This window comes from Bufo bufo, chromosome 2 (assembly GCF_905171765.1).
Source record: "Bufo bufo chromosome 2, aBufBuf1.1, whole genome shotgun sequence".
Lineage (NCBI taxonomy): Eukaryota > Metazoa > Chordata > Amphibia > Anura > Bufonidae > Bufo > Bufo bufo.
This window is the reverse complement of record NC_053390.1, coordinates 463,231,014-463,245,642: the sequence shown is the minus strand read 5'-3', so window position 1 is coordinate 463,245,642 and position 14,629 is coordinate 463,231,014. Positions and strand designations below refer to the sequence as shown.

General features: G+C 40.8%; 1 protein-coding gene across 2 annotated transcripts in view; it reads left to right on the top strand.

Moving 5' to 3' along the window:
- The window catches only part of LOC120989509 (junctional sarcoplasmic reticulum protein 1-like), an 84,367-nt gene extending 73,179 nt beyond the window's left edge, over nt 1-11,188 (top strand). For both annotated transcript variants that reach the window (XM_040417656.1, XM_040417657.1), the window contains 3 exons: nt 1,230-1,387; nt 2,985-3,058; nt 10,499-11,188. In XM_040417656.1, the coding sequence (XP_040273590.1) occupies nt 1,246-1,387; nt 2,985-3,058; nt 10,499-11,119 (837 nt within the window). In that variant the 5' untranslated portion in view covers nt 1,230-1,245 and the 3' untranslated portion in view covers nt 11,120-11,188. The remainder of the gene's footprint in view (nt 1-1,229; nt 1,388-2,984; nt 3,059-10,498) is intronic.
- The last annotated feature ends 3,441 nt before the right edge of the window (nt 11,189-14,629 follow it).

Sequence of the window (14,629 nt, the reverse complement as noted above, 5' to 3'; positions counted from 1 at the left end):
TTCTCAAGGTAGGTCTGGGTCCCTCCTCTGGAACCTGGTACAGTGAGGCATTAAATATTCAAGATAAGAATACCCCATCAGTTTTTTTTTGTAATCGGGGCATTTAGGGTGGCTCATTGCAAAAAGGTAAAACACTGGTTGATAAGACATGAATGCTGAGTCTTGTAACGGCAGTGTGCAGACTAGCTGGGCAGTTTTATATGTCTTGCCAAACCGAAACAAGATCTGTTGTCTATAGATGCTAAAAATACAGTGGTGTTTCAGTAGACACTTCCAGTGACTCAGTGGTCACAAGTTTTTGCTGGTGTAAAATAAAATGGGGCTTAAAATGACATGACAGTAAAGCATCTATTGTGGTCATTTGTACCCTTTGTTTTTTAATGGAGCTTAGCCTGCCTGTGGTAGAACAGTATATAGCCTGTAGATGTTATTCAGCTATTGAGATTTTGCAAATATTAATATATAGTAACATTTCTGTAATCTAGTATTGTCACCACCGCTTTGGTTATGTTCCCACGTGGCGAATACACTGTGGATTTTCCACCATGGAATTCCGGGCAAAAAATATGGAGCATTTACAGTAGCAACAATGAGGTGCAGATTCTAGATCCACAGCATGTCACATTGCGCTGGGGATTTCTACTGCTGATTTCACCCTTTATAACAATTAGGGTGAAATCTGCAGCAAAATTTACATGAATTTTGCCAATGACTATACGCCACAATGTCCCCAGCTGATTTTTTTTGTTTTGTTTCACAGAAATGACGTACCATGAGAGCTCTTAGACAACTTAGGACTCATTGAGACGGCTGTATGCTGTCCGCAAAAATGCAGATCATTTTTTTTGCGGATTAGATACTGTCCCATTCACTTCTATGGGGCCCTTTTCTTCCATTGCACGGCTTAGCAAAAAAATGAAACATGTTCTATACTTGTCAGTGAAAATCAGGACATGGCCCTATTGAAGTCTATGGATCAGCAAAAAAACGGAATGCTCCCTTTTTTTGTGGACATGCTGAACTGTCTGCAAAAAACGGATCCGCATTTCTGCGGACAGCATACGGCCGTCTAAATGAGCCCTTAAATTTATATATCGTGATTTGACAATCAGCAATATTGACAACTATGAAGGAAGTATTTTCTACATATAATCAAGATTATGTAATATTATGATAATGTAATAGACTAACTATTATAACCAAATAAATATATATCTTCTCTTTCTTAGTGCCTAAAGTGCAACAATGAAAAAGAAGTCAGAATCCAAGAGTGTCGGCCCTGTGAGAGAAGAGGAGTCTTCTCCATGGAATGGGATTACCCTCAATAGATGTCTAGCTGTTGCTGCTATTGCCGCCCTTCTGAGTATGGGTTTTCAGGTGCTGCAAGGTAGGATAACCATGTGATTGTGACTGGTAGTTGTTAAAGGGGATGTCTCACTTCAGTAAATGGCATTCAGTGGCGTACATATAGGGGTCGCAGTTGCGACCGGGTCCGGCCCCCCAGGGGGGCCCGGCCGCCTGCGGACCCCTGGCCCCTGCTGCAGCTGTGTCTGGCATCCATCCGTCCGATTCACATATTCAACAATCACATCACATTTAAGTTGCCCTCCCCCCGGGCCCGCCTGCCCCCCGCCCTCCTTCTTCCTCCTCCCTCCCTCCTCCTTCCTCCCTCCTCCCTCCTCCTTCCTCCCTGTGGTCAGCGCCGGGCCCGTGAACTCCCGCGAGACCTGTGTGAACTCCTGTGCAGGTCTCGCGGGAACACGCGCCTGAACGGGATCCGGACGTGACTCAGAGAGGATGTCCGATTCGAAAGAGAGGACCGCCGAGGCACTGACCGGAAGAACAGAAGAAGAACTGAAGTTCCCCTGCCCTGCCAGCCGGTAACTCGACGGTAAGTAAAAGCCGGGGGGGGGGCGTACCGGACCCGACCCGACCCTGGGCTGGCCTGGCACTCGTCGTCTCTCTGGGACACACTAGGCCCCCAGCCCCCCAGGCATCCCCCCTGGCAGATGACCGGGGGGGGGGGGGGGGCAGTGGCAGGCCGCAGCAGCAGGGCACACTAGCCCCCCAGGCACCCGGGGGGCGTTTGAACTGCCTGGCAGGAAAAGCCCGCCTCAGGCTGGGCCTGGGCCCCTGACTCGAGTAGTGAGGGCCCCTGGGGGCCCACCCTGAGTTGATGCTGATCTGAGGGGTCTTGACTCTTTCGGCTGATGATTGATCTGGTGGCTGATGGGGGGGTCTTTGGGCTGATCTGAGGTCTGATGGGGGCTGACTGGGGGTCTGGGCTGATCTGAGGTCTCATGGGGGCTGACTGGGGGTCTTTGGGCTGATCTGAGGTCTCATGGGGGCTGACTGGGGGTCTTTGGGCTGATCTGAGGTCTCATGGGGGCTGACTGGGGGTCTTTGGGCTGATCTGAGGTCTCATGGGGGCTGACTGGGGGTCTTTGGGCTGATCTGAGGTCTCATGGGGGCTGACTGGGGGTCTTTGGGCTGATCTGAGGTCTCATGGGGGCTGACTGGGGGTCTGATGGGGGTAGGAAACTAAGATGTCTGTCTGTCAAACTCTGCAGAGATGAGAGATGGCTGAAAGAAATCATCATGGTGGTCCGGTCTGAATGGAGAAGATGAAGAAAGAGAACATCTACATCAAAGGAGACGTCACTGGATGTAAGAGGTATGGGCGCGATATATAGGTAGGGCTGTGCGTAGGTGTGGCTTGAGGGTGGGCGGGGACACTGGGGGGAGCGGGGGGGCCCTTGGATCAGTTTCGCACAGGGGCCCCATGGATTGTGTGTACGCCACTGATGGCATTTATCATGTAGAGGAAGTTAATACAAGGCACCTACTAATGTATTGTGATTGTCAATATTGCTTCCTTTGCTGGCCTCAAGTTGAGGTCTGCTTCATGGAAGTAGCCAATTCAGAAGCTGGAAAATGTAAATGATGTAAACAGAAGTAAATGAAACTTGTGGTTTACTCCTCAGATGCTGTTGATGATGATGACCTAGCAGATGTAGAAGCTGAAGCCTGGACTCAACCCGATCAAAGTGATGAACTTGTAAGAATATAGTTAGGGGAAGATAATAAACACATACTATAGTAAAAAAAAAAAAAAATCAAAAATAACACCTAACACATAAAAAAGCAGAGTCCTATCTCCTTTTTTTACAGTACATCATTCATTAACCCCTTATTGACCACCAATTTTTACAACGGTCACTTAGGGGTCTTAGGCGGGTCTCCCGCGCTCCTGCTGTAACCGCTCGTACCAGCAGAAATGGATATCTGGGCCGTTTAACCTCTTAGATGCTGCAAGCAATAGCGATTGCGATATGTAAGCTGTCACAGCGGGAGTGGACTCCCTCTGTCCCCCCTTCAGCACACCACAAATGTGCACACAGGCCGGGGCCTGGGAAATACCCTATGCCTGCCTCCAGCATGTCCCAGCAGACAGCGCCTCTGGCACAGCCTACTGATGGATGTTAGTATGGCACTGACAGTAAAATACATTGCACTGCATGAACAGTGCAATTTATTTTAGAAGCTGTCAAAAGATCGTTAATTAAAGCCCCCTTGTGGAACTAGTAAATGGTTAAAAAATTAAAACAATTGCAAGTAAACAAAATACACCTTTTTTTCCAGTTTCATTGGAAAAAATTGCAAAAATTAAATCTCCACATATTTGGTATTGCCACCTCTGTAACGACCCACATTATGCAATTATCATGTAATTTATCCTGTACGATGAACTACATGAAAGAAACAGAATAAAAAGCAATCAAAAAGTGTTATGTACCCCAAAATGATACTAAAGAAAAGTCATCCTGCAATAATCAAATCCGCAGAAAGCTCCGTAGAAAGAAAAAGAAAAAAGTTATGGGCCTTGGGTTGTGGGGATGCAAAAACATTTTCTTTTAAAGAAAAAGCGTTAAAGTAGTAAAATGTAAAAAAAAATAAAACTACCGTATATATATTTGGTATTGCTGTAATCGTACTGACCCAGAGAATAAAGTTATCATGTTATTTTTTCCCAAAAGATAAATGCTGCAGCATTTATAATGTAAAAACTCATTGACAGTATTGCTGTTTTTTCCCACCCCCCTAGAAAGAGTTAATAAAAGTTAATCAGTAATTAATGTGTACCCCAAAATGGCACCATTAAAAACTCTTTTCCTGCAAAAAAAAAAAACTGATTCTACTACATCGACAGAAAAAGTAAAAAGCTATAGCTCTTGCAAGGCAACAATAAAAACAGGCTGGTCACTAAGGGGTTAAACTCATGTTTATTGTATTTGTTGCTTTTGTCTCATGTTTATGTACTTAAACCCTTTTTAATATGTACGTGCCCTTAAATAATTGTTGTTTTAACCCCTCCCCACAGGGTAGGTGAGCTGTACCACAATAATTTAAAATATTCACATGGTGCAGGCTCGGGGGCTGAGTCTACACAACATCCACAGCAGATGCTAGATGTAATATACATTATACAGTCGGAGTATCCACTACATTGTCTGGGATTGGATCAAGTTTAACCACATAGAATAAAGTTAACATGTCAATTATAGTGCATAGTGAATTCTATAAAAAAAAATATTCCAGAAATACCGTTTTTTGTTCATCCTGCCTCACAAAAAAATGAAATAAAAAAATTATCAAAAATTGTGTACTTTAAAATGATACAGTGAAATTTACAGCTTGTCCTCCAAAAAACAAGCCCTCACACAGCTCCGTCATTGGATTTTTGTTTTAACTATGACACATAAACAAATTATTATTTTTGTAAAAGCATTTTAGTTATGCAAAGGTAGTCAAACACAAAGGACTATATAAGTTTTGGTGATGTTATTGTCATGATCCCTCCGGTGACAGAGGTTAGAAGATCTGAGAGACTTGCAACACGTGAGGTTATCTGACAGTCTCTCGGTTTTCACCTCTTGTTTCAGGTGTAGCTTGTAGAGTTGTTGCCAAATTTTTTATTCAATTTCGATACCATAAAAAAGTATTGCGATACTCGATACCATTCGATACCACGTGAAAAAAAGAAAACGCCAAAAAAGCCTCATGCATTCCGCATTTTAAAAAATGGCGCATCGCACAGTTTTTATTGATTTATTTTTCTGTTCCGGCATTCACCGCATAGATTTTTTTTTTAATATTTTAATATAGTTTGGACTCTTCGGACGTGGCGATATGTGATATGTTTATTTATTTATTGTTTATATATTTTTTATGTAAAATTGGGAAAGGGGGTGATTTATACTTAATATTTTGGTGTTTGTTTTTTTAAACTTTATTTATTTATTTTTACTTTTTATTTAATAACTATTTCCCCCCCTTAGAGGCTAGAACCTGGGATCTTTTCATCCCTTGTCCTATTCACCCTAAGGGTCCATTCACACGTCCGTTGTTTCTTTCCTGATCTGTTCCGTTTTTTGCGGAACAGATCTGGACCCATTCATTTTCAATGGGTCCTGAAAAAAAACAGACAGCTCAATGTCAGATTTTTTTTTTCAGGACCCATTGAAAATGAATGGGTCCTAATAGAGCTCTATCAGGCTGAATAGGACTTCACACTCTCCCTGCTGCCCTGTGCATAGTACACACAGCAGCAGGGAGCTGATTATGGCAGCCAGGGCTTCAGTAGCTTCCTGGCTGCCATTGTAACCGATCGGAGTCCCAGGATTACACTGCTGGGGCTCCGATCAGAAGCTGCCACTGCCACCAATGAGAAGGAGAGGGGACCCTGTGGCCACTGCAACCAATGATTTTAATACTAGGAGGGTGGAGGGGGGCGGGCTCACTGCGCCACCAATGATAATAAACCTTTAATACAGGAGGCGGGTGCCGGCAGCAGATCAGTGGCAGTTAACCCCTCAGGTGCCGCACTGAGCTGATTGCAGCTCCCTGTCAGAGGCAGGGTGTCGGCTATGTGATTCTGCTGCCGGCATCTGCCTCCTGTATTAACCCCTTAAGGACTCAGCCCTATTTCACCTTAAAGACCCGGCCATTTTCTGCAAATCTGTGGTGATAACTTTAAAACGCTTTGACTTATCCAGGCCATTCTGAGATTGTTTTTTCGTCACATATTGTACTTCATGACACTGGTAAAATGAAGTAAAAAAAAAAAAAATTTCTTTATAAAAAAAAATACTAAATTTAACAAAAAATTTTAAAAAATTGCAAATTTCCAAGTTTCAATTTCTCTACTTCTATAATACATAGTAATACCTCCAAAAATAGTTATTACTTTACATTCCCCATATGTCTACTTCATGTTTGGATCATTTTGGGAATGATATTTTATTTTTTGGGGCTGTTACAAGGCTTAGAAGTTTAGAAGCAAATCTTAAAATTTTTCTGAAATTTTTAAAAACCCAATTTTTAGGGACCAGTTCAGGTCTGAAGTCACTTTGCGAGGCTTACATAATAGAAACCACCCAAAAATGACCCCATTCTATAAACTACACCCCTCAAGGTATTCAAAACTGATTTTACAAACTTTGTTAACCCTTTAGGTGTTCCACAAGAATTAATGGAAAATAGAGATACAATTTCAAAATTTCACTTTTTTCGCAGATTTTCTATTTTGATAATTTTTTTCCAGTTACAAAGCAAGGATTAACAGCCAAACCAAACTCAATATTTATGGCCCAGATTCTGTAGTTTACAGAAACACCCCATATGTGGTCATAAACCGCTGTACGGGCACACAGCAGGGCGCAGAAGGAAAGGAATGCCATACGGTTTTTGGAAGGCAGGTTTTGCTGGACTGTTTTTTTTACACCATGTCCCATTTGAAGCCCCCCTGATGCACTCCTAGAGTAGAAACTCCAAAAAAGTGGCCCCATTTTAGAAACTACGGAATAGGGTGGCAGTATTGTTGTTACTAGTTTAGGGTACATATGATTTTTGGTTGCTCTATATTACACTTTTTGTGAGGCAAGATAACAAGAAATAGCTGTTTTGGCACAGTTTTTATTTTTTGTTATTTACAACATTCATCTGACAGGTTAGATCATGTGATATTTTTATAGACCAGGTTGTCACGGATGCGGCGATACCTAATATGTATACTCATTTATTTTTTTTGTTTTTGGGCGATTACCTTGGGTAGGGTATGATTTTTGCGTGATGAGATGACGGTTTTATTGCCACTATTTTGGGGTGCGTGTGACTTTTTTGATGCTTGCTATTACACTTTTTGTGATGTAAGGTGACAAAAAATAGTTTATTTAGCACAGTTTTTATTAAAATATTTTTACGGTGTTCATCTGAGGGGTTATGTCATGTGATATTTTTATAGAGCCGGTCGATACGGACGCGGCGATACCAAATATGTATACTTTTTTTTATTTATGTAAGTTTTACACAATAATATAATTTTTGAAACAAAAAAAAAAATCATGTTTTAGTGTCTCCATATTCTGAGACCCATAGTTTTTTCAGTTTTGGGGCGATTATCTTAGGTAGGGTCTCATTTTTTGCGGGATGAGATGACTGTTTGATTGGCACTATTTTGGGGTGCATATGACTTTTTGATCGCTTGCTATTACACTTTTTGTGATGTAAGGTGACAAAAAATAGTTTATTTAGCACAGTTTTTATTTTTAATTTTTTACGGTGTTCATCTGAGGGGTTAGGTCATGTGATATTTTTATAGAGCCGGTCGATACGAACGCGGCGATACCAAATATGTATATATTTTTTTTTTATGTAAGTTTTACACAATAACAGCTTTTTTAAAACTAAAAAATTATGTTTTAGTGTCTCCATATTCTGAACCATAGTTTTTTTTTTTTTTTGGGCGATTGTCTCAGGTAGGGGCTCATTTTTGGCGTGATGAGGTGCCGGTTAGATTGGTACTATTTTGGTGGGCAAACGCCTTTTTGATCGCTTGCTGTTGTACTTTTTGTAATGTAAGGTGACAAAAAAATTGTTTATTTAGCACAGTTTTTATTTTTTACGGTGTTCATCTGAGGGGTTAGGTCATGTGATATGTTTATAGAACCGGTCGATACGGACGCGGCTATACCTTATATGTATACTATTTTTTCCCCCCCTATTTTTTACCAATTTTTTTTTTACTTAGATAAGATAAGATAAGATGCCTTTATTGTCACTGTACAATACAATGTAATACAATGTACAATACAATGAAATGTTGTTTGGAGCAATCCTAGATGCCATGGACAGAGGAACAAGACTGACATTTAAACTAAAGCATTACACTAGAAAAAAAAAAACATTGCACTAGAAAGCATTACTATTCACAGTTCACAGCATATATATAGCAAGAGCAAGGTAGGAAGTGCTTATGAGTATATATACACACTGATTCAGACACCACTGCAGACAAGAGATCTTCAGAAGAGCAGCCGGAGTACCACACTGTAATGCAGTATGTGATAACAGATTCTATGGTGCACCTGTAAAAATTGACTAGCAGCTGTTTTGGGAGTTGTGCTTTTGGGGAAAATGACGTTTTTGTTTATTTTTACTTGAAACTTTAAAAATTTTTGTGGGGAAACTTTTTTTTTCACTTTATTTTTTGTCCCACTTTGGGACTTGAACTTTTGGGGGTCTAATACTTTACAATGCATTCCAATACTTATGTATTGGAGTGCATTGGCTGTATGAGTAATACAGTGTGTATTACTCATACATCTTCTGGCCTGTGAGATCCAGGGGGCTGGATCTCACAGGCTCGTCGCCAGAAGGCAGCGCGATGCCTTCCTTAGGCATCGCGCTACCTTCCATGCCATCGGGTCCCCCCTACAGCCGCATGGGGACCCGATGGCACGCCCGATCACCGCCACAACCGCATGTAAAAGCCGCAAACCGCAGGTCTGAAAGGCTTAACAAAGGCCCCAGTGTGTGGGCTGAAACATTGCCTGGGAATAAACGGGTCATCACCTTTTACCACATTTGGAGTGCTGCCTATTCTTTGGATACACGCCATTTGTTAGAAAAAATATGTTGTCACATATTTAGGCATCAGCTAATATATAAAGCATATGCACCCAACCATGATGGTCACTTTTCCAAAAGTTTTACATTTATTGCAGAATGGTTCTTGTTCATAAGAGAAATTGTTTAGTAGTTCTAGTATTGTTAACAAGTGTGTTTACCACCAGAAGTCTACAAGTTTTGTCAGGAGATGCGGTTGGAAATGTAGACATTGTGGTGGTTATTTATTAAGACCAAAGTTTTAGATGCCGGTCTTAATAACCCCGTGCACTGGCGTTGGGTGTGCTGAAGTTATGAAGAGGTGCCGACCTCTACATAAATTCGGCACATCCACTGCCGGTGTAAATCTATGCAGCCTTCCTTGCTGGCTTAAATTTAAACCATTTTCTATGCCTAAACACGGGTACAAAATGATAAATGACCTTCCCCCACCCACACCACTCCCGCTTTTTTAGACCTGGCATGAGTGGGGAAAAGTCACAGATTGTGGAGCAAATAACCTTTGCTGCGTAATCTGCATCAGAAATACTCCAAAATAGGCGAATTTCTGTTAGTAAATGACCCCTTGTGTTTTTTTTAGGCAACTGTACAACATTACAAGCCTCTCCTGGCAATTTTTTTCAGTGTTGCATGTGAGACATTTCCATAAGATACACTTTTATTAACAACAATATTGGAGGTACCTTTGATAAACTGAATTGGAGGTTTATTTGGGATGGAAGTTTTTTTGGAGAGGTAGGATTAAAGGGTATTTAATGATGACATCAAACTAAATCTTTAGGAGACCTCAATCTTGCCAATATCCATATGTACAGTTTTACTACAGTGCCCTTGACTGGATGAGTCAACATTTACATTTTGCCAATGTAGTTATAGAACTTGCAGTAGTTATTCATATTGATCTACATGTCTATTGACTAAAATTCACTAACTGTTTTTAACATTATTTCTTATTTTGGGCTGTTTCTTCTTTTCTCGTTAATGTACTTAAAGGGAACCTGTCATCAACTTTATGCTGACCTCACCGAGGGCAGCATAAATTAGTGACAGAAATGCTGATTTCAGCGGTGTGTTTATGAGCTGAAACTAAGTGCTTGCTGAGAACTAGCATCATAATCATTGCAGCACAGGCCTTGAAAAGAGTCAAATCTACCTGAGAAGAGTCATGGTTATTCATAATCTCTGCTCTCCCCTTCCATCTGCTGATGATTGGCAGTTCTCTCCTAGAGAGAAAGGGAGAAAACTAGGTAGAAGCCTGTCAATCATCAGCAGGTGGGCAGGGAGAGAAGGAATTCATGAATAACCATGACTCTTCTCAGGTGGCCGTGACTCTTTTCCAGGCCTAGTCTGCGATTGTGATGTTGGTTCTCGGCAGCAACTTACTTTTAACTTATAAATGACAGACCGCTGAAATCAACTCACCTGTCTCTACTTTATTTTGCCGTTAGTATGGGCAGCATAAAGTTGATGACAGGTTCCCTTTTATGTCAAATAGAAATATTTTGATATTTATCTTTTTTTTTTCTGTCAGGCAGAGCCATGGGTTTTTGAAGCCTGGTTTGGTTCATCGAAAGCAGAATTGCCTGAAGTGGAGCAACCAGGATCTCCTGATATTGAAGAACCAGACCTTCCAATAGAGGAAGAAGAAGAGCCACCACCTGTAGTTGAAGAACAGGAACTAACCATAGAAGAAGTAGCTGAAACAACTGAAACTGACGAAGAATCACCACACTTTAAGAAAACAGAGGAAAGAAAAGACAGTGAAAAACTAAATGGACAATGGGGGATAAAGCCCAAAAGCAAATACATGGAAGCCAAAGTCGGCAAGATAAAAATAGCAACTGAGGATGATTCTCAGAGAAGGGATATATTTCCGTTTCATAAGAAACCAAAAGAACTAATCAAGTCTTTTGAAGATGCCAAAGACAAGTCATACAAAGAAAAAAGTTACCAGAAAAAATATGATGAAAAGAAACATGATCACTCAAAGAAACAGGATTTTGGAAAGCCATACAAAAATCAAAAAGAGGAGCAACATAAATATGTCAAACAAGACAAGGGGAGAAAAGTTGAAAAGGAATATAAGGGAAATAAGCAATATCCCCAGGACAAGGAATACAAGAGGAAACATGATTCACGAAATTATGGTTAATGCTTCTTAGGAGCACATTTATTAAGACCAGCGTCTTAATAAGGCCCTGTGCGCCAGCCTCTACATAACTTTGGCGGATCCACTGCTGCTTCTAAACGTAAGACCGCTTCTTAGCTGTCTTACATTTCGATCATTTTCTATTCCTAAACCAGGCGTAGAAAATGGTCCCCTTCCCCATCCATGTCACGCCCACTTCTTTAGACCCGTAAGCAGCTAATATAGCTGTATTTCTGTTTAATAAATGACCCACTACGTTTTTTGGGGGAGGTTTTGAGGTAGATTTTCTTACAGGTTTTTCAGCCAAAGCCAGAAGTGGATTAGAAAGGATTTGCAAATATACAGTGGGGCAAAAAAGTATTTAGTCAGCCACCAATTATGCAAGTTCTCCCACTTAAAAAGATGAGAGAGGCCTGTAATTTTCATCATAGGTACACTTCAACTATGAGAGACAGAATGGGGGGAAAGAATACAGGAAATCACATTGTAGGATTTCTAATGAATTAATTGGTAAACTCCTTGGTAAAATAAGTATTTGGTCACCTACAAACAAGCAAGATTTCTGGCTCTCACAGACCTGTAACTTCTTCTTTAAGAGGCTCCTTTGTCCTCCACTCGTTACCTGTATTAATGGAACCTGTTTGAACTTGTTATCAGTATAAAAGACACCTGTCCACAACCTCAAACAGTCACACTCCAAACTTTACTATGGCCAAGACCAAAGAGCTGTCGAAGGACACCAGAAACAAAATTGTAGACCTGCACCAGGCTGGGAAGACTGAATCTGCAATAGGCAAGCAGACATACAAGACCACTGATAATCTCCCTCGATCTGGGGCTCCAAGCAAGATCTCACCCCGTGGGGTCAAAATGATCACAAGTACGGTGAGCAAAAATCCCAGAACCACACAGGGGGACCCAGTGAATGACCTGCAGAGAGCTGGGACCAAAGTAGCAAAGGCTACAATCAGTAACACACTACGCCGCCAGGGACTCAAATCCTGCATTGCCAGACGTGTCCCCCTGCTTAAGCCAGTACATGTCCGGGCCCATCTGAAGTTTGCTAGAGAGCATTTGGATGATCCATAAGAGGATTGGGAGAATGTCATATGGTCAGATGAAACCAAAGTAGGATCTTTTGGTAAAAACTCAACTCGTCGTTTTTAGAGGAGAAAGAATGCTGAGTTGCATCCAAAGAACACCATACCTACTGTGAAGCATGGGGGTGAAAATATCATGCTTTGGGGCTGTTTTTCTGCGAAGGGACCAGTACGACTGATCCGTGTAAAGGAAAGAATGAATGGGGCCATGTATTGTGAGATTTTGAGTGAAAACCTCCTTCCATCAGCAAGGGCATTGAAGATGAAACGTGGCTGGGTCTTTCAGCATGACAATAATCCCAAACACACAGTCCGGGCAACGAAGGAGTGGCTTCGTAAGAAGCATTTCAAGGTCCTGGAGTGGCCTAGCCAGTCTATAGATCTCAACCCCAAAGAAAACTTTTGGAGGGAGTTAAAAGTCTGTGTTGCCCAGCGACAGCCCCAAAACATCACTGCTCTAGAGGAGATCTGAATGGAGGAATGGGCCAAAATACCAGCAACAGTGTGTGAAAACCGTGTGAAGACTTACAGAAAACATTTGACCTCTGTCACTGCCACCAAAGGGTATATAACAAAGTATTGAGATTAACTTTTGTTATTGACCAAATACTTATTTTCCACCATAATTTGCAAATAAAGTCTTTAAAAATCAGACAATGTGATTTTCTGGATTTTTTTTTTTCTCATTATGTCTCTCATAGTTGAGGTATACCTATGATGAAAATTAAAGGCATCTCTCATCTTTTTAAGTGGGAGAACTTGCACAATTGGTGGCTGACTAAATACTTTTTTGCCCCACTGTAAATGAAGGACCCACTTCTGGCTCTGGTTGAAAAACATGCAGGAAAATCTGCCTCAAATCCTCCTCCAAAAAACTCTGTGTGACCCTATCCTTATTGTAGCATTATCTTTTTGTGACTAAAGGGTGGTACTTTAGGTAATATAATGTATTTTATTCAGTAACTAGAATACAATAAGAACAAACACTATATGGCCTTGTCCATGAATATTTTGTCTGTCAAGATCACCAATGAACCAGACCCCATGCTGATTTTTTTGTTGAATAGATTCAGAATATAGTTAACCCTCAGATAGTGAAAGTGGGAATATAGTAATTTTTATATCTATATATTTCCTTTTTTATTTATGAATGACACTGTGTGAACCTGGACATGACACTAATTTAGACATTCTTAAAATTCAGCAAATTATCTAATAAAAATAAGAACCTTTTTGGTTTTGCTGGTGTATCATTTAAATAAAACATGTCTACTGCTTATTAGAAAATGAGCAAATGTTTCAATGTTATCCATATGACTTGAATAGTCTGTGCCACTCTCTACCTGAGCTATTTACTGTACTGCTTTCTAACTGTACAACATGTACTGTGCTGCCCCCTTGCTGTACTACATAGATAAGACTGCTCTCCCCGGTACTATATGTATAGCTATCTATCTTTGCTATGTAAGCTGCAGTGCTCTCTACCTGTACTCAGGGCAGATTGGGAATGTAAAGGCCCTAGAAAAAAAAGCTAAAAGTGGCCCTATTATAGGCGGGACTAAACTGGCAGAAGGTGGGGTTAACACAAGTAGGCGAGGTCAGTGAAACATTATAGTGACATCTGTCACCATAGGACCCACTGAAAAAGAAATTGTCTAATGTTTTGTTTTTTTAACTGGTCAACACAAGATGGAAAACACAGCATAGGGTTAGATGTGAACACAGTAAGCTGTGTATGCATCATATTTTGTCACATTTGACACTACTGCTGTCCACCAACTGCAACCTTGGCATCTGAGCGGTATTTTTCTAGGGGCATTACACTCCTGGAGCCTGAACGGCTCTCCCAGACTCAGATTCAGGGAGCTGTTTATTTGCTATGGCCCTCTAAAGGCTCCAAAGCCTGCCACAGCAAAGTTCCTGCCAGGCCCTGCCTGTGGAAAGGTTTTATAGGAAAGTAGCGATTCTCCCATAGACTGCAATGATAAATAAAATATCAATAAAGATCATTAGTATCGTCCTGTCCGACAACATTTATACTATTTATCGTACAGTGAATGGCGTAATGGAAAAATAAGGAAAATGGTCAATTAGAAATTTTTTGTTCACTTTACCTTCCAAAAAAATATGTATAACAAATTTATGGAGGGCAGAATATAGCAATGCAAAGAAAAAAGGTTACTTTCAAAGTTGTTTTTTTAAGTATAAAAACAAAAGGAATAATATATAAATGTGGTATCGCTGTAATCGTACAACAAAATAATAGCAAAGACAGGTGCACCTGTCTTTGCTATTATTTTGTTATATTGATTACCACATCCACATAATTGCTATCTTGTGTAGGATGTCTATTGTGGTACTTGTGGTTCACTGCGGGCATCCTTCACTGTATGCATTGTTGCTGGGGATCGTC